Source organism: Halictus rubicundus, chromosome 6 (genome assembly GCF_050948215.1).
Source record: "Halictus rubicundus isolate RS-2024b chromosome 6, iyHalRubi1_principal, whole genome shotgun sequence".
NCBI lineage: Eukaryota > Metazoa > Arthropoda > Insecta > Hymenoptera > Halictidae > Halictus > Halictus rubicundus.
The window spans coordinates 5862451-5882148 of NC_135154.1; the positions used below are offsets into that span (position 1 = coordinate 5862451).

The following is a 19698-nucleotide window of genomic DNA, read 5'->3' on the forward strand; positions in this document are numbered from 1 at the left end:
AAATAATTCTTGCCAGGAATTACGATACGCGGTCATAACCAGGCCGGTATAAGTATCATATAATACAAATGATGCGTGCTTTCGGATCGCAAGCGATCGTCCCGGAAACTTGTAGCGGAAAGAAAACAAAAGCCTGGTTAGGGCAAAGAATCGTATCGAAAAAGCAATTGTCTTTTTCCGCGTTGAAGCTTCGATATCCGAATTGCCAGCGAATCAAGTTTCTTCGAAGATTAGATGTGCCAGAGTAAGTACGCGTATACACGTATCTCTAGATTTTCTTTATCGGCATGGCTTCTCCGTCGCATCTCGCATATCTTGTTTATCCAGGAAATACGGTGGGATAGTCTGCAGCAAATACGACGCGACGGGACAAGCTCCTACAAGTTTGTAGTCCTGCGACGCAAGGTGCATAATCGGTTAAAGTTTCGGTGTCACTGTCGGACGAAAGGGAAAGATAGCAGCGGTAGTTTCCCTATTTCTTCTGGAGGAACCTGAACGGAAATTTTCTATACCTGAGGCTCGACGCGTAAAGTAAGGGCGCGCTTTACTGCAAAAGGATTTCAAATACATACGCAGGGAGAACGTTTTATTACAGTTTTCATCCGCAGATTAGCCCCTTTGGAACCATCAATACTCGATGCTCTGGGCCTTTATGGCCCCCCCCCCCCATAAAACTATCTATTTGGTGTTTTCGACTGGACCGACTGGACCGACTCAACCGACTCGACCGACTCGACCGACTCGACCGACCGAACGAAGCAACTCGAACAAAAAGATATCTCCCATGCATCCTCCGGAATTTCTTGGGATATACGTGAAACGTTGTTGCGTCTCGAGGTCCAATTACGTACGGGTTGCCGACCCGACCACGGTCTTCCTTTTCGATTCAAAACGCTCTTCTTCCCTTTTCCCTTTTCCTTCACCGTTCTCCCTTCTCGATTCTGATTTCTATCGACCATACCACGACGGTGTGACGCGGTATGGTCAACAAAAAGTTGTTCGGTGAAAGGGAATCGAGATTTTTCACATTTTTTTTTTTTTTTGGACATCTTTTCACGTGAACTTGCGAATCGACTTGCTCTCGCCAACGTTTTAGGATGCTGTAACGAAATGTATCTACACGCGGGTTAATAGGTAAAACTGGAGTTGTAGACTCCATATGTGACAGTAAGACGTTGTCATCGAGTTCCAAAGGGTCTGTTCTCGACCGCGGTACATATCCCCTCCGCCGTTACAGCGATAGAACCGTTTCTAGCGGTCGATCGTTACATTTGTTAACACGAGCGCCAACGATCGTGTAATCTCGTTCTCGGTCTCCGCAAAACAATCGTTCCATTTCTTTTCTTTCGGCTGTTTCGCGTGTTTACGCTACTTTCGTAGACAGGGTCGAAACGATCGTTTGGCACGCGGTGGCGTCGCGGCGGTTACTTAAATTCACCGAGTTGTTCTCCGATCGGCGTTCAATGATTATGGCCGAGAGTAGGGGGTAACGCCGCTAACAGTTGTGTGCGCGAGTAGTCGGGGTTGTTTTCAGGAGATCCAGAGGATGAGGAGAGGCTGGGGTCGGACATCGATCTGGTAGTTAAGTTGAGGGCTCCCGCGGGACTCGTTGCCACCTTCGCAGCTTCGTCTCCTGAAACGAGGAACGGGGAACGGGGAACAGGGAACGGGCAAAGGGCAACGGGCCACAGAGCCGGCTCGGTAGTGGTGTGCGTTCCACTGATTTTCATCGGGATCGGTTATAAGGTCTGACCACTCTCGCGTAAACCGCATTATGTACACATTTTTACGCCATTATTTGTGTACGAACGAACGAACGAGACCCGTTCGAGTCGCGTGCCGTTACTTTAGACACGTTTTATTTCTTACCTACGGGAATGTAGTGTTTCACGAGGAACGGACAATAATTCGTTGTTTCTTCGTGTTAATTGCCTGCTGTTTGTAGCGAGTATGTAGACGAGGGAATAATTCGCATTCGAAAACACGGTGCCGGTGTTCGTTGAAAAGGTTTGAACAAACGTGTGTGTTCAACGGTTTAATCGTGAAGAATATCGTTCATTGTATCGCGAACGAGATAGAATGGTCGTGTCGAGTCCAAGGACCAAGGATCGGGATGAAATAAGGCTAATCAGCTATCTCGTTTCCGAACATAAGACCGTGTATTTGGAAATTTTCAAATGCGATCACATATCGATATAATATTAGACTTAACGATCGGCTAACATTCATAGTGTTACTAATGTTAATAACTAATGTAATAACTTATGGATTGCGGTGTTTACTTGTTGTCATACATATATGTACATTGTTCACGTGAGACTTCTGGATCGATTACAATCTATTCGATTCGCATCTACAGTTGCGCACACGCATACGACTACAGAGAAATCTTAAATCGTAAATCGTAAATCGTAATTGCGTGTTAAGAGATGGTAGTACCCGACGCTCAAGGCACGCGGCTATTAAAACCGCTGGCTCTCCCTACTATTCTACCGAAAACGTGATCTTTCCTGCTTGCCTTTTATTGTCGTGCGAAACATTCGAAAGTTATGCGTATCGGTCGTTCGAAGGAAAACAATGATTTGCGTGAAAACGGAACGCGTTTAGGAGAGGAAACTCCGCACCGGCGATAACGGTCGGAGGACTGAAACCGACACAATTAAGAAGGTTGAACATCGATGACTTTCGTCCTGGTGAATTAAGGCACTCTGTTTACGTATAGGCTTCGATAAATAGACGCGACGCGACGGACGGTCACAGCGGATAGATAATCCGTGGTTTCTCAGCCCGGTGATTTCAACGAGTGGTTTCGAAAAGACAGACACTGTACCGCGATCACGTCTCGCTCTCGGCACCTCAATCTCTCGTTTTACAATTCTTCAACTGTACGCGTGATTGCATAACGATGCAGCGTCAAATAATAACATACGGTTGCACGATTCTATTTTCTTTCGTTTATACACCTACAACGATATACTATCCGCATAGATAGACATAGACACGCGGACCGGTTCCGATCAGCCGTTTATACCATTCGATCGTATCGTTACGCACACGTATCGGAGACTAAACAAAAGAAATATTATTAACCCCTTGCACTGCGATTTATTTTACGGTTTCGGTGATTCAAACTTTTTTGTAATTCGTAATTTCCTAAAAAAAGGAGAAAATTTATATCTATTGTATGCCTACATGTTCTTCGATAGCTGTACATTAACAACTGCAAAATAGAATTTTCTTTCGGTTTAAAGGAAATTAATAACATACATATTTATTGGACTCTGCTCAGAATCTTCGTCACGAGTATGACTCGATATTGTAGGGCAAGGGGTTAAAGTATTATTATAGGGAACGGAACCGTTCCGCGTCTGTAGGGATAGTATAAATCGGCATTAAATATCGATCAATAGGTATCATCGAACGCGCGACCTCGCGAGGTTGCAATATCCGAGCGTTATCAAAATGGCGATTCGCGCGTCTCTTAGCGAATTATAATTGTCGTCCCGAAGAAATTGCGATTGAGCTCGGTCGAAGCGCGATTTCTTCATGGTACGCGTTGTTTACCAAGCACCATCGACGAATTGTATTGCGCCCGCGCAAAAATAGCGGTAGGGTCTTCTTGCATTCTATTCGATTGCCAACTCGACCGGCCACGAAAGGAAACGAAACAGAGACGATTCGGTTCTGGTTCCGGTGCTGTTTCACTTGTCCCGATTATTTCAAAAATCGATTCTACGGTGAAACGGCGCCTATACATATACATATACATATACATATACATATACATACACATATACATATACATGTACATATGCACATGTACAGTGTACAGTGTACGCACTTCGCTAGGACGGGAACGCTCTCTTTTTTTTATTTTTTATTGGATATTAGATTAGCCGCGCGCGTCGTTTCTTTATCAACTTAGGCTACCTTGCGATATCACTTTTCTCTCGAAATAAAGCTTGACTCGTAATACCATTTTTTCTACGCTTATTTCTCGGGAACCAAAGGCCAGAGGGTAGACTCTCTCTCTCCCTCTTTTTGTCGTCGTGGTGGTTATCCGTTCGGAAATCCGTCGAGAGAATTTCAAAAGTCCGACCTCCGTGCAAAAAACAGCGATCGCGCAATTTTTTTTTCTCCTTTTCTTTCGTCGATACACGGGAGCGTGAATGTTGTGTACGATGCAGTGCCAAAGGGTTCCGGCGTCATAAACTTTATTCTACATATTTACAATTCGTAACGAAAGCGTGTTACAGCTGGTACAAAACTGTCCTCGAGCGCTTCGAAAATACTGCAACAACGCCACGCGTATTTAATAACATTGGCGACGCGCGACGCACAGTGGAAAGAAAACCAGATTCTCTGGGCAAAAGTCAATTTTTCGAGATTTCCAATAAAATGAAATCATTTGCCCACTTCGAAAGAGGAATGTCCTACTACTAACGAATACAACAGATTTTTTTTTCAACTAATATAACTTTGAACTAATCTAAAAACAACTTAAGTCAATTATATAAAATAAAACAAGATAGTACATTTTTTTTTTGTTTCTTTCGTTTCTTTTTAGTATTTAAACTCTGAATCTTTTACGATAGAATTAACCGAACAGAAATATGTATTTCTACCTATGTACACCAATCGCCTACATTTATGCAGATGGTATGAAATGAAAAAATCACTGTTTCACAGTTTAACGTAGTATTATTGTACCATTTGGTAGCACACGGCCCGATCGAAAACAAGGCGGGATCTTACTGCGATGAATTATTGAAGAAGAAATTTAATCGAATTCTGTGTGGTATTTGTATAACATTTTGATTTAATATGTTTATAGAAAATACCAGGGTTAACGAAGAAGATTTTGTTCAGAAGATGGCAAAAAATTGTGGAGTCGAGTATGAAGACGTATCTAACCCTAACCTACCGCGATTATCTAGTCTTAACCCTGCTGGAATGTACAATCAGATTAAAAGTAAATCGAAATTGTCACACTATAATAGAGGAATGCTTTTGACGAAGAATTTTCACAATGGCTGGAAACGAAACACATCGAAAGGTCGACGAAAGAAATCGTTCGAAGAGAATTTATCAGAATTTATCCTCTTTAGAAATACATATACCACAAAATTGTGATTTATAACTATAAAAAAAAAATCACGATTATAAAAGAGCAAAACATTTAGAGGCTGTTGGAAAAGCAAAGAGATCGAAGATATTCGCCGACAAAATTAAACAGGGTGAACGTAGGAGAGACGCCACGTTTCTGCATTAGGAGCCAATAACAACTTTATTTTCGTAGTAATTAAAACAATTTATTTTTTTTTTTTTTTTTCTTATAATAGTACAGCCATAATACTTTAAAAAACAAAAACAGTTTTAACACAAACTAGATCCTAAACACAACTCGGTTCCAGAGGAATTGAAAATAATACTGTAGGATCTCGGGAAAAACGAGGGCACCGCCGCGGCGGTGTTTAGGATCTAGTTTGTGTTAAAACTGTTTTTGTTTTTTAAAGTATTATGCGCCGCCGGGAATCGAACCCGCGACCTCACTGGTGGTAGCCGATCGACTAACGCGCTCACCCACGGAACCCTCCCGTTCTTCCCGATTTCCTACATACTTTTTGTTCTGGGGCAACGCTTAACTAATTTTCTTAACCGTGGTCCGAATTTGGGGTTTTTTCCTTTTGTCGAGTAACTCGTGAACGTGTTCGAGCCGTTCAATGTTGATCTTCGTTGGCAGCTTTCGCGGAATCTTCGCCGTCCTTCGCGCGAGGAACGCGACGCCGAAACGGTTCCGGAAGTTCGCGTGAATTCCATACAGTATTGTGGGATCAGGACCCCCAATTGTAGGATCTCGGGAAAAACGAGGGCACCGCCGCCGGGAATCGAACCCGCGACCTCACTGGTGGTAGCCGATCGACTAACGCGCTCACCCACGGAACCCTCCCGTTCTTCCCGATTTCCTACATACTTTTTGTTCTGGGGGTCCTGATCCCACAATACTGTATGGAATTCACGCGAACTTCCGGAACCGTTTCGGCGTCGCGTTCCTCGCGCGAAGGACGGCGAAGATTCCGCGAAAGCTGCCAACGAAGATCAACATTGAACGGCTCGAACACGTTCACGAGTTACTCGACAAAAGGAAAACCCCAAATTCGGACCACGGTTAAGAAAATTAGTTAAGCGTTGCTCGTTACCGGTTCTCCTTCTCGAGCGTCGTGCGTCGTGCATCGTGCGTCGTGCGTTGTGCGTCGTACGGCACGAGTCAACGGGGGAGGCGCGATCGATCGATCGTGGATCTCGAAGGGTGGAGGAAGAAAAAGAGATAGAGTGGGGTGGAGCGGACAAATAGGAAGCAACAAAAAGGAAGAGGACGAGGAAGAGGAAGAGAAAGAAGAAGAGACGTAAAAGGTCAGAGAGACTTGGCGAGGTCAGCCGTGGTTGGCCCACGCGGTCGGTTCTGCGGCCGGTTCCTCGGGTCACAATCCCAATACCGTGTGCGGGTGGGCGTGCTGATGGGAGTGCGCGTGCAGAGAAGAGGGCCCGTGCGTCAGAGTCAAGGTGTGCGCCGGATGCCCGATGCTCAGGGGCGGCGATTCACCGTTGTGCATCAAACCGCCGAGCATTCCTCCCATTCCACCCATACCTCCCATCGTTCCCATTCCTCCGAGGCTCAGAGCGGCCATCGCGCTGTTTGGAATTCCCTCGATCGATTTCGTGTCCTTCTGCTCCAGCTCCCCGAGTTTCTTCAGCTGTTTCCTGGCCTTTGCCCGCCGGTTTTGGAACCAGATTTTCACCTGCGCAGATCGAACATCGAATTCCTCTTCAGTCGTGTAATTCGCTCGTTGGTTATATGCGTCGTTATCGTCGGTATTATCAACGGCCGAAATAGCTCAGTTGGGAGAGCGTTAGACTGAAGATCTAAATGTCCCCGGTTCAATCCCGGGTTTCGGCAGCTCATTTTTTTTTTCTTTTTTCTTTCCGTTTTCTCGCGGTAATCGATAGTCAGAGCAGAACAAAGCGAGAAAGAACGCGAAACGAATTATTCGAAATGACAAGTATATATTTAGTAGGGGTGTGCGGGTACACGAAATTTCGGGTTCGGGTCGGGATCCCGAAAGTTTGCAATATTCGGGTACCCGAAGTTAAAGTTGTATTTATATATGTAAGTATAATCTTTTATTTTCACTGGCAGGTTCAGAATGATTTTTGTATTTCCCGCGTAATCGGTTCTCGAACTTCGCGACGAAATTATGCATTCAATTTTAAGGAAGACAATTCAATTTTTAGGAGCTTGAAACAGTTTTCCGTTTGGTCGCTGCTGCTGAAATTTTTAGCTGGCGAACGATAAAAGATTCTTGTATATCGCACATTGAGGGACGTATGAAATTTTCAACAATTTTTGCATTACTCATGACTAGAGGAAACAATTTTCTACCGAGTGACGAGCTTCAAAATTTACTGCATGCAGCCTTTAAACGTTCATTGATTTTTGTATATTTAATTGTAAGGGACACGAGAAAAAACAGTACATTTACGGAGCAATAAAAGTGACTATTTTGCATTACTTTAGAGAAATAACAAGAACGTGCTGCCCACATTTTTAGCAATGTTTTTAAAATAATATATACGCAAAGAAATAAATTTGCAAAGTAATTTCTCATGTATAAATCCTTAGAATCTTAATAATTTTAAATTAAAAATATAACCCGTAAATCTAATCTTAAAAAAACTTTCCCGCCACTCACGAACATGCCGAAGTAATTTTCTGTTCGGTGAAAATGTTCGAAATTCATTTCCTGCAACCTGCGAACGTTCACTAATTAATTCTTAATGATGAGTCCAACTACGAGGAACACAATTAAATCCGTATTAATTCTTGCGGTACTTGCAGCGCATTGAAATAATTTTCAATTTAATGGGGGCATCTCTCGTTCTCGAAAATCGTAGTTGATCCAAGGGATTTTCGCCGTAATCTTAATTCTTCGCATAATTGCTCTACTTTTTCTTATACAAGTTTTGTTCTCGTGGCTGTGACAATATTTCCAGCGTCAGAAAACAATCGTTCGCTGGATAATTGAGTGGCAGGAATGCCAAGGTATTGTCTTGCCGTTTCTGCAAATATAGGTTAGTCGTTTACAATTGTATTTCCACCATTCTATTATCTCAGTGTTTCGAGGAGCAGCGTTTTCTGAAAAGTAAAGGGATGCTGTGACGAGAACGAAACTTGTATAGGAAAGAGTAGAGCAATTATGCTTCCTACACGCGAATTTAAAATAAAATACTGTTATTTCACATACTGTATTCGAAATTATTTCGTTTCGTCGCGAAGTTCGAGAACCGATTACACGGGAAATACAAAAATCATTCTGAACCTGCCAGTGAAAATAAAAGATTGAACTGAAAAATCATGAAACAGCATTATACTTACATATGTAAATACAACTTTAACTTCGGGTACCCGAATATTGCAAACTTTCGGGACCCCGACTCGACCCGTCCCGACTGCCATTCCGGGTACCCGAAATCGCGGGTACCCGAAGTTTATAAACTTTCGGGATCCCGACCCGACTCGACCCGATCTCGAAATCTCGGGTACTCGCACACCCCTAATATTTAGTCGCGGAGTTTCGCGCAACCTCCGAAACTTTTTCCGAGATTCGATCGATTTTGATCTGAGATCGAACGACGAACCGCGGACAATTGCCGGAACATCGTGCCTACATGCAAATAGCGAGTTATGCGAGGATACTCACCTGTCGTTCGGAGAGCGCGAGAGTGGCTGCGAGCTCGGTCTTGCGGCGCATGGTAATGTAACGATTGAAGTGGAACTCTTTTTCCAGCTCCAACCTCTGATGATCCGTGTAGACCACTCTGTATTTGTCTTTTGTTCGAGTTTTTCCTGAAAAAAATAAAATGGAGAAGACAACGATAAGACTCGACGTTATTACACGTTTAATATCTGCTACTCTAATTCTCTTGTCAATAGCGCTTTAAAGAGATAACGCTTTCGACGATCCCGCTCGTGGATACATCTCGCGAGGGTACTAATGGAGTAACCGAACGAGATTGGAAAACATTCGTGCATAGAAAGGCTATCTCGGCCGGTGCGAAAACTGTTTAAAACGCTGGCGACCACCACGAATAGACGATTTCGTCATCTCTACAGTCGACGCGTTTCGATCGTAACATTTAATCCTTCGACGAGCTATGTCGAAATATTTTTCTAGTATCCAAGAAATCCTATTGTCGAAAGACAAAGAAAAAACACGAAAAGCGTCGATTTTATTTGTCTATCAAATAGGAATATTCGTGGAATGGAAAGCAGGAACCGGCACCGAGTGCGCGCGCGCGTGAGAGAGAGAGAGAGAGAGAGAGAGAGAGAGAGAGAGAGAGAAAGAAAGAGAAAAAAAAATGGCAAAGGACGCCGCCGAGCGTATCGGGCGACGGTGTGAATTCAACGTGGCATTCAGGACGATTACACGGCGTATATGTATACGAAATAGAGAACGAGAAGAAACGGTACGGTGACCGAGAGAGCGAGAGAGCGAGAGAGCGAGAGAGCAAAAGAGCAAAAGAGCAATAGAGGGAGGTGGCCGATGGAATGGAATGGAAGGGAACGGGACGGGATGGGACGGAACGGGAGAAAGGAAAACGATTAGATAAGGCCGGCCGGCGAGATCAAAGGCGTGCACGTTAATCCACCACTCCTCGATAAGAGTGCTCGCGAGGCCTTCGAGACATCACGAATAAGCTTCGACCTTAGACTTTTCGATGGTATACATACATGTATATGCGTACATGGGTGGATTCAGCATGGCTGGCACCAAAATCTCCGAGATTAGCGTACCTCGCACCGAACGACCAACCGATTTTTTATTATTATTGTTATTCGTTCGTTAAATAGGATGAACTCTGGGTTACGTTGCACGCACGTTGGTATACGTATATGAAAATAGCATTATTGGAATTGGATACGTCTCAAGGAATAATTTCAGCGAATTCGATAAAGCAGGTACTGTTATGTATTACTGGAGGGACAAACGAAACGAATCGATGATTCGAGAAAACGTTTCTATTTCGACGATCCGAGCGACTAGCCGAGACTTTGATCCGATACCGTGTTCAGCGAAATATTAGAATAACATTGACAACATTGCACGCATCGAATTCCGAGTTTTCGCCCGCTCAGATTGCGGCCGATCGTTATCTCAAACGCTTCTGCCTTTTCGTACGATAATGCAGGAATAAGGCCAGCCTTGTTGCCGTACCTTCGGAAGAAAGATCGAACGCGATCGGAAAACTTGCTATTATGTGAAGACAATTTGTTAAGCAAACGTATCGTATTTGGTTGATCCTTTGCGCAAATATATACTAAGAATCATTTTATCTCGGATGTTTGGCAACGTAGGAACGGCATCGTCCAACGATAATGGTGACGAAAGGACGACCATTCTGCCGCGGAATCGTCGCGACTTCGCCAAAAAACTAGAATATATCGAAGATTCGACTAGTAGATCGTCCCGGATAGATCGACCGGCGCGGCCGGTCCGAAAAGCGTTTGCCAGGTCGAGCATACTCGTCGCTGACAAGCCCGATGCACGTAAACAAACATAAAAGATCATTAAATCTTATCGACAGACATTTTATCTTTCAAGATTGTCATCGAATCAAAAAATTCCAAACCCTACGACGCGCGGCATCGCTTTAATTGCGAAAGAGATCTTCCTCCGCGCGTAAAAAACGTTAAGCCGAGGCGACGATAATTTCGTGACGCGACCAAATTTCGCGAAGCTGTTCTCGCGTCGACGAAACATCTTTCCGGAGAAGGGAGAAAGAGAACTCGACTTCGCGAAAAAGTCTCTCCGCGGATCGAGGACTTTTAGCCGAACTCTGTCCGAACTTTTCGATCCGAAAAACTCTATCCAAGTCCCCGAGGAGAGTGAAGAGAGAGAGAGAGAGAGAGAGAGAGAGAGAGAGAGAGAGAGAGAACATCGGACGAAGGAAATAACCTGGTCGTTTCGCGTCGGCTTGCGACAATGAGCGCGGCTGTGCGAGTCGGAAGGATTACCGTCGCGCGTCGTGTCGGTCCTTTTCATCTCTTCGATATCAAAACTCGCATTTACCGAGATTATCCGACCGGTATCTTGTCAATGCTCGATCCGCTACAGCCTCCTGAATAGCGGAATTGTTGCATCCAGTCGAAGTCGAAGTCGAAGTCGGAGTCGAAGTAAGAAAGGAACGACGAGTGTTCCGAGTGGAAATCATTTTTATAAATAAATTGTGGGAATTGTGCCCGGAAAAGATACGCGAATTGATAACAGGAAATTGGTATCCTCTTCCGTCTTTGATCAACCGAGTCAGAACGACACGATTTCGCCTGTTATTTCTCTGTGATAAGGGGTACGGGGTGCGGGCATCCTGGTGCGAGAGAGCGCGTACAAGCTACGAATATGCATTCTGCGTGGTAGAATGGGTGAGAGAGACGAGAGGAGAAACACAACCAGGGGTGGGAGTACGGGTGCAAAGAAACTGGACTCCGGGGACTCGTTGCCACCCCATTATAGCGTTTGCCCTTCCATTTCGCCGTGCGAAATGGCGAAAGCGCGTGCCCCGGCTTTCCTGCGGATCCGCGACGCCCTCGTCAACCTCCATCACCCCTCCGACACCCTCCGACACCCTCCGACATCCACCCACACCCACACCCCTCCGTCAGCCTTCGCCCCAACGGCAATGTCGACCGCGACGATTCCGAGTGGTCTAGTCGCGGTGATTCTGTAACAGTATCTGTAATCCGCGCGGGTACCATTCGTCACGGACGTCGCAATTGCCTCTATTGTGCCGCGAAACATTTGTATATTGCATATCAAGTGTTCTCGATGTCTGTTCCGCGAGAAGAAATAAAACGGGACTGGTGATTCGCGTCGGACAATCGTCCTACGAAAAAGCTAGGCAGAAGAGCTCGAACGTTTCGATGTTCGCCCGATTTTTCATTAAAACTGCGATCGCAATCGCCGACCGCAATGTTAGAGACGAGTCGCATAAAACACTATCAGTTCCACGCGCCACACTTATCGCGATGCTTGCAGATACCGACAAATGTCGCCAACAAATCTGGAAGCGCAGCGGAATCGCTCTTCTGCATAGTCGATGTGAAAACGGAAAATGAGAAAATTCCGACGCGTTAGTTAGTCCTCGTTGATCAACTCGGAGAAACGACCGCGTACGCGATGAACCAAAATTCGCACGTGTACCTAATCGAAGAAAACGTATCGACGATTCTCGCGGAATTTCTACAGAAAGCAAATATACTTGCGTTTTAACCCTTTGCACTCGAAGCTATTTTAACTCCAAAACGAACCGTTTCTCCCGACCTAGAATATTTCCCTTCTATAGATTTTTTTTTCGTGTTATACATACGAAAATGGTGCAATTTACTCGTACAATACTAAAGTGTTTCGTAATTCATTGAATACAAATAACTTTAATAATGTACAAAATATTTTGAATGATGCAGCAATTTTTAGTGGCGCCTTACAGTCGCCGTTCGAGTGCTAAGGGTTAATTGACCGAGTTTACGATCGAAAGAAGCGAGGTAGCGGAAACGACTTTTGGTCGAGGCTGTACAAACGCCTCTCGATCTTCTACCTAAACCTAAACGATCGATGTACAGGAACAACGTACCCCCGAATTCTGGCCTTCCTGTACACGCGAATGACGGTGGTGCTAGGTATCCCTAGGTATCCCGAGAGTTCCCGATCCGCTCCTGGCCTTATTATTATATTGCGAGTTTGCGACAGAGACAGAAAGTTCGACATAATGGTCGGCAGGCGGGACCGACCGAATAATAAGCGAAGCAAAAGGGTCGAGGCGCACTGTGTAGGGTACACCACTTGCGGGCCCGTTCTCTTCGATACACTGCCATTTTCCCGAAAGCGAGACGGCAAACGGTTTCTGGAAAAGGCTACCTATTGGGTATGGTGGGCTACCCCCCGTCAACTCCAGTCGGACGATCGCTTTAATTAGTATTTATTGTTGGCAAAACAAATCGTTCGACTAGTTTTACGACATAATTGTGGAGACTCCGCCCATTGACCGACAACTTTTCGCAGCTGTTGTTTGCCAATGGCTAGAACAGACTGCAGTCTACAAACGTCTACGAGAATGTACCGAGATGCATGATGAAATTTTCTTGTTACGTGGATGAACCAAAGTGAAGCGATACGCCTTCTTGTTGGTCCTTGCCGTTCAACAAACGAATAATCTGAAGGATAACAACGCTGTTGGTAACAAAGTTTCCGTTCGCGGTCGGTTAAGAGTCTTTACCGTTTTTTGTTTTTTTTTTCGTAAATTCGTTTTCTACGTTCGTTTAGCGAGAGCGATGGGAAAAAGCGCGAACGGTGACGCGTGGTAGGCTCGTTTTTGCTTTGATCGGTATCAAGAGTTTCCCAGAGCCGAAGGCAACCAAAATGGCGTCGGCAATAAAACCGGGAGAGAAATCGCGTGCCACCATTACGCTGAGTGAGCGAAGGAAACGCGGTCGTTCGAAGGAACACGCTGCGCGCCTCCGCGCCGCCGCGCCGACCAATAATGACAAGCAAAAATCGCACGCGACGATCAAGAATACGCGCGAGTAACACACGCTCTCGCTCGCTCCCTCCAGTCTCTCGTCACGAAATTGTAATACGTATTCAGAATCATACGAGGACGCCGTTATACGAGGCAGCGGCTGCCTGCCTGCCTGCAATATAACCATAAAATGCAGATAATAGCCTGCTAGAAGGTATCGGAGGGTCGCGAGTCGCGAAACGGTAGAAGAAAGAGAAATACGGGGTGAAACTGACAAGTGAACGGCGAGGGACCAAAGGGTGAGACGAGTCGCAAGTTTAAACTTTCCGTGTCGCTTTACCGCGAATCCAAATTTATCGAATCGTTTTTCGGACGATCTTTGCCACGGTGATATCTTTGCTTTCGACTTTCTTGGAAAAAAAATTGCTCTAAAGGAAAATTGAAAACGGACTGGGCGCGCGATCGCCTGCCGACCACGTTGTTGTTCGCGTTGCATTTTGCCACGGGACGAAGGTACACATACGTATTTTCTGAAAATGAATTTGCGTAACAGGGTGCGATCGTCGCATTAAATCGGGCGGCATTCGTCATGCATAGCGTGTTATCGCATCGGTTAATTGGAAAGTTTATGGAAACGAGCATATCCCAGGTCCGAGCACGAATACATATAATGCGACGCGATAAAACAATTTTCAATTGTCTAGTAACAAAGAATTTGCATGCTTCAACGACAAACATATAGCCAGAAGATACAGACGCATGCGAACACGGTAGATCAACTATCGCTAACATCGAAACACGAATATCGATACAACATTGAACCGGTAATACATATTGCTTGTCGTACCAAAGGCGTCAAGGATGCAGATCTCGTGAATCGGTTGGCTCGAGTTTTCGTTGAAATTCGCTGTTACGTTGCACGCTGCAACAATGGAAAACACACGGCTGCTTAATTAGACATTTTCATTCAACTTACCATTGCGTGGCAAATCGAGGGACAAAGTCTGCGACTACAGACGGAAATCCCGATCGACGGGAATCGACGCTGTAATAGAATAATTCCTCGACGGAGGGTCGAACAAGCGTATTTACTATTTACAAACTGTGTAGACTACACACGATTCCATAATCCGAACGCTGTAAAAACGATCTCAGAGATTAACTCGAATCTGGCCGGTTCGTTCGTTTCTCCCTTCGCGCATCCGATGGCCAGAATCCCTCACAAATTACATCACAGTTTTCCGAGCCATAAATCTTTCGCAACGTACGAATACTAACACCAAGCTCAAACTGTGAATTAACACGCGCCAGCCAGGTTTACCGAAACCATCAAAGTCCAAATAAATCAAGAAGGACGCGCGCCGCCATGTTCCAACGAATTTGTGAACCGAGAATCGGCAATTTGTTCGCGTTAGCTATAAATCGTTTCTCTCTTGCGCTTGTCAAGTATTCTTTACATTATGTACATTGTACATAATTCGAATTTCAACCTTTCCTACGATCCTTTGAAACGATAAGTTCGACAACTTTATCTCTGTTTCCGTTTCTATTCCAATTTCTATTTCTATTTCCAGCAAACCTGCACGAAATCGAATATCCGTTGCCGCGTGTATTTTCTCTGCTCCGAAATTAATCGCAATCTTTTTCTATTCTTTCGGCCCGTTCGCAGTGTCAGAGGTTAGTCGCGTGTCTCGAGACTAAACGTCCTCGTTCGTTATCGCAGGACCGATTTCTTTCGAAATTAGCCTCGGCGCGGCGATCCAGGTTTGGTCGGACCAACTAAAAATCGAGACGACACCGAGAGGACGGAGATTATCTCACAAATATTTGAGAGCAATTAGATGTTTACTCGTCTGTTACCATGTTTGCATTGTTCGCCGTATCTAGACCACGGAGACGCGTTTATAACCGTGCCCGATGTACGCCAAGTCCTACACGGTCGTTTCGTCGAGACACGTTTCATCTACGATATTTCTCGTCGAGTAGAGCCGAGTCGAATCGTGCTACGTTCAGATTTCATTAAATTATACGATCGTTTGCAGGGAATTGATCTTTCGAGCGTGTCTAAAAACCGTGAATTTTCTGGAAAGTTAACGTTCTCCGAAGAACCGAACGCGACAAATCTTTTAACAATCGACAAAATGCTTTTCACGAATCGATTGTCAACGGAAACTATGATCGCCGAAATGTTTCGATTCAAACGGTTTACGAGAATTCATGAATCGTAAACAGAACGCTACGGAAACATCGAATAGGTCCTACTAGCGACTCAGAGTTCGACGATAACGATCGATTGTAAACAGAGACGAGTCTGGAAGTAAACGATCCAACTATGTATAACGTCCCTGTTACGGAGGTTTAATTATATTCTTCTGAATTATAAGCACTCTATTTATCCAACACCAGAAATCATTCTTTCTTAATAAAATTGATTTTTTCTATTTTATCTTTAGAAATTAAAACATTTGTACTTTAAACTATTCTACTTGTTAAATTTCGTATCTTAATTTGGATCTGCCAATTTGTTCGTGATACTTCGAAGAGTCTACGTACAGTGACTCCCACTAGTATTCGGACGCTTTTAAAAATTGTATAACTTTGTTAACCCTTTGCACTCGAGTCTGAAGCACCACTAGAAATTGTTGTGGCATTATTTAAAAAAAAATATAAAAAATATTACTAAATATTTGTTACATTATAAAATTTGTATTCAATAGATCACGAAACATTTAAATATTATATGTGGAAATCGGATCAGTTTCGGACGAATAAAATGAAAATATTCCAAGACGGAAGAAAAATTTAGTTTTAGAATGAAAATAGCGCCGAGTGCAAAGGGTTAATATTGGACCAAACGACTTGGATTTTTAAAAGAAATTAGCACATTTGGTTTGCCACATAAAGTGAACAAAATTTTTTACAAAAATTGCAATTGGTCGAAATTACAGAAAATATTCAAAGCTGTATTTTGCAACTTTTTTATGTGGACTTACATTGAAAATTTAGAAAGTACGATTTGTAGAGCTGTATGAATTATACATATTCTGAGAATTTCATCAAAATCTGTCGACGTTGCAATGAGCTACAGGGCGAAATTCTCTGACAGGACCAAAATTATGCGACTTTCGCCCTTAAGTTTTCATCGTTAAACGTTTGTAGCTCATTGCAACGTTGACCGATTTAGATGAAATATTCAGAATATGTATAATTGATACAGATGTACAAAACGTACTTTTTAAATTTTTAATATAAGACCGCATAAAAATGTTGCAAAATACAACTTTTAGTACTTTCTCTGTAATTTCGACCAATTGCAATTTTAATCAAACATTTTTCTCACGTTATGTAGCGATCCAATTGTTCCGAGTTCTCAAAAAAAAAAATTCAAGTAGCACAGTCCAATATTGACAAAGTTATGCGATTTTTAAGAGCGTCCGAATATTAGTGGGAGTCATTGTAAGTCGGTAAGTGCTAAGAAGCCGTGACTGCATACATGTAACTAAAGATAAATAATATATTGTTATGAAGTAAAGTTACGATTTCTTTCGCGTAGATAATAGCAAATATTACTTAAAGAACGGAGCAATTGTTGTATGTAATAAAAAAAAAAGGAAGTCCACAATCGGTAGCACTCTAATGAGTATAAATTCCTATTACGGACTCCTAATACCAATTCAATAGTCGCAACAATTTGTAATGTAAGTATACAATATGTATCACGTGAGTCATCGCCTAGGTTCCTAATTTGTAAAAATACAATTTCTACACTTTTATTTGCTTCAGAGAAATAAGCAAACAACCAAAGCCAATTCGATTAGATATGCCACGATGTGGCATACATGTATGAATTATGTATGTACGTATTTACATATGTAGGTTAGACGTCAAAGCGACGCCTAATCTGCAAAAATGAAACTTGAACGTTCTTAAAAAACCCACACGTTCACCTAGGCGCAAGAAACGACAAACAAATAAGTTCATCGGCCACGCGACGACCGCCCTCTTCTACGTATCTGTGTTGTACTCCGAAATCATTTTCGCCTACGATTCTTCGAACGATCAACGAAACGATAAACGGGTAAAATCGATGTATATAGCTATAAATCGAAAACGAGTCGACGAAGTCTCTCGATTTCCGCGAGTCAATCGAACGTCTTTACGACTTACGACCAACTTGTAACGCCGAGTATAGCGTAATTGTCCGAGTCGTAAATATATTATATTGGAGCACGAGACCAGCGCAACGGTCCCGTACCCGTAATCCTGTAATCTCCTAACGCCGTACGTAAACGCGCCTATTCGAGTCCGCGACCGATCGGCAAACTTTACGAGAAATATTTAAATCGTTTCTTTGTCACGGATTAAAAACCCGTGGATCACGGCCACGAATGGGAGGCGCGTTTCCGCGCGTCGATCCATAATGGGAGGACCGCGATCGATCGAACGTCTTGCTGGATCATCGGCGGGAGAACGTTATCGTAGTTATCGAGAAGGCTTTTAACTCGATCCATCGATCACGCTTGTCGTCGATTCGTTTAATGCGGACAAAGTTCCGCCGCGACGGGGGTGGAAATTTGAGAAGAAAAAAAAAGAACAAGAAGGAAGGAAAATAAAACGTTGTTGTCTCGATCGTCGGTGAGGCCCGACGGCAGGCATTTTGATTTTACGATCTCGAGCGCGAGCCTTTTCTCGAGGTTCCTTTTCAAATTTGTTAAACGGACTGTTCGCAAAAGCGTAGGTAAATGTAGGTATCGATAGATAGAAGAAAGAGAAACGACAAGAAACTTTGCTGACCTGGATGGGGTTGGCTCTGGTACGACGTCTTCTTCATCCACTCGTAGGGGCTCCTGTTTTGCGCGGGTCTCATCGGCGTGGCATTGGCGTTGTTGTTGTTGTTATTGTTAATGATATTGTTGTTGACGGCGGTGACGGTGTTGTTGTTGTTGTTGGACGGCGGAGTGGTCGGTGTGCCGGGATTGCTGATCTCGCTTCCGCTAACGGTAATCGGTGGACTGGGTTCTCCGGCTCCGACCGCGGGGTTGCCCTCGTCTCCGCTCCAATCGGTCGCTACTCCGGTGATCTGCGACGACTGTTGTTGTTGCTGATGGTAGGCTTGATGGTGCGGGTACTGGAGATGCGAATAGTGATGAGCGTGATGATGAGGCCAGCCGGACAGAACGTCCGCGTGGTCCAGGTATTGCTGGGGACCGGACGGTTGGTGATGATGCGCCGCGTGCGGATGTCCATGAGGATATCCGTACCAGTATTGTTGTCCGCCGTCGGGAGGCGTCGTGGCCGCGTGTTGCTGAGCCTGTTGCGCCTGGCCGTGTTGCTGGCCTTGCTGCGCGAGTTGCTGTTGACCGGCGGACTGCTGTTGCTGCCGGTACATCGCGAGCGGGTTGTAATACGAGACCATGCTGATGGTGCCGATATCCGTCATGGGGCCGACGAGCGATGAAACCTATGCCTGTGTAACGACGCGGATGCAAGCCCGCTCAATTCTCGCCCAATAATGGGGTCGTCTACGCGTTCTCGAGAGCTTGTCAGGAGCTCGCTTCAGGGAAGAACGCTCGCGAACGAATTCGCTGTTCGTTCAGTCAATCATCGGTGAAGAAGGTCGGAGATCGATCGACATCTTAGACGCCCCGACGAATCGAGGAACCGAGGAAACGGGGCCGTTGGTTCCGGACAATGCTTCTTCTTTTTCACAGTCACCTAACGAACGTTGTTGTTCCTGGTCACGAGACACCGGCACTGTTCGGATGGAATCGCGAATATCGAATATCGAGTAAACAAGCAAGACGGATAGTCAACGATGACGAGCGATGACGAGCGATGACGAGCGATAACGGCCCCGGTGGCGTGTCTTTCGATGTTCTACCGACGACTGCTTGCTCGTCTGTGATTAGGAAGGGTGCGACGCACCCCGAGGTTGCGTCCGCCTACTGCCCTGCCATACCCCCACCGATGGCACCGCGCGGCCAATCAACGCCTGTTTCCTCGCTCGTCGGCCGTAATGGCGCTCGAGCTGTGCTCCGACAGCCAGAGATATCGCTCGCTGATAAAAGAATGCGCGGAAGGCGGCTCTCACGCCCCCGTAGACAAGATTCACCGAGTAAAAGCCGC

At 44.7% G+C, this 19698-nt stretch overlaps 1 protein-coding gene and 1 non-coding gene across 3 annotated transcripts; one reads left to right on the forward strand and one right to left on the reverse strand.

Moving 5' to 3' along the window:
• Positions 1-2137: 2137 nt before the first annotated feature.
• On the reverse strand, positions 2138-19455 carry Cad (homeotic protein caudal). 2 transcript variants are annotated; one of them, XM_076789573.1, is made up of 4 exons: positions 18367-19455; positions 14420-14494; positions 8760-8905; positions 2138-6800 (listed from the first exon to the last, which is right to left on the reverse strand). In XM_076789573.1, exons 1-4 carry the CDS (start codon positions 19010-19012, stop codon positions 6483-6485), a joined length of 1185 nt encoding a protein of 394 aa, XP_076645688.1. In that variant the 5' UTR covers positions 19013-19455; the 3' UTR covers positions 2138-6482. The 2 variants fall into 2 exon arrangements, with proteins under 2 accessions (XP_076645688.1, XP_076645689.1); XM_076789574.1 differs by lacking the exon at positions 14420-14494.
• On the forward strand, positions 6886-6958 carry Trnaf-gaa (transfer RNA phenylalanine (anticodon GAA)). Its single transcript has one exon. It is a non-coding gene; the product is annotated as a tRNA-Phe (tRNA).
• Positions 19456-19698: the final 243 nt, after the last annotated feature.

Excerpts from the sequence above, each read along its gene's own strand:
- Cad (XM_076789573.1), bottom strand. The coding sequence starts at position 19,012 with ATGACGGATATCGGCACCATCAGCATGGTCTCGTATTACAACCCGCTC. Across the intron at positions 14,495-18,366 it reads CCAGAGCCAACCCCATCCAG|CGTGCAACGTAACAGCGAAT; the intron begins GTCAGCAAAGTT and ends CCATTGTTGCAG. Across the intron at positions 6,801-8,759 it reads TCGCGCTCTCCGAACGACAG|GTGAAAATCTGGTTCCAAAA; the intron begins GTGAGTATCCTC and ends CGATCTGCGCAG.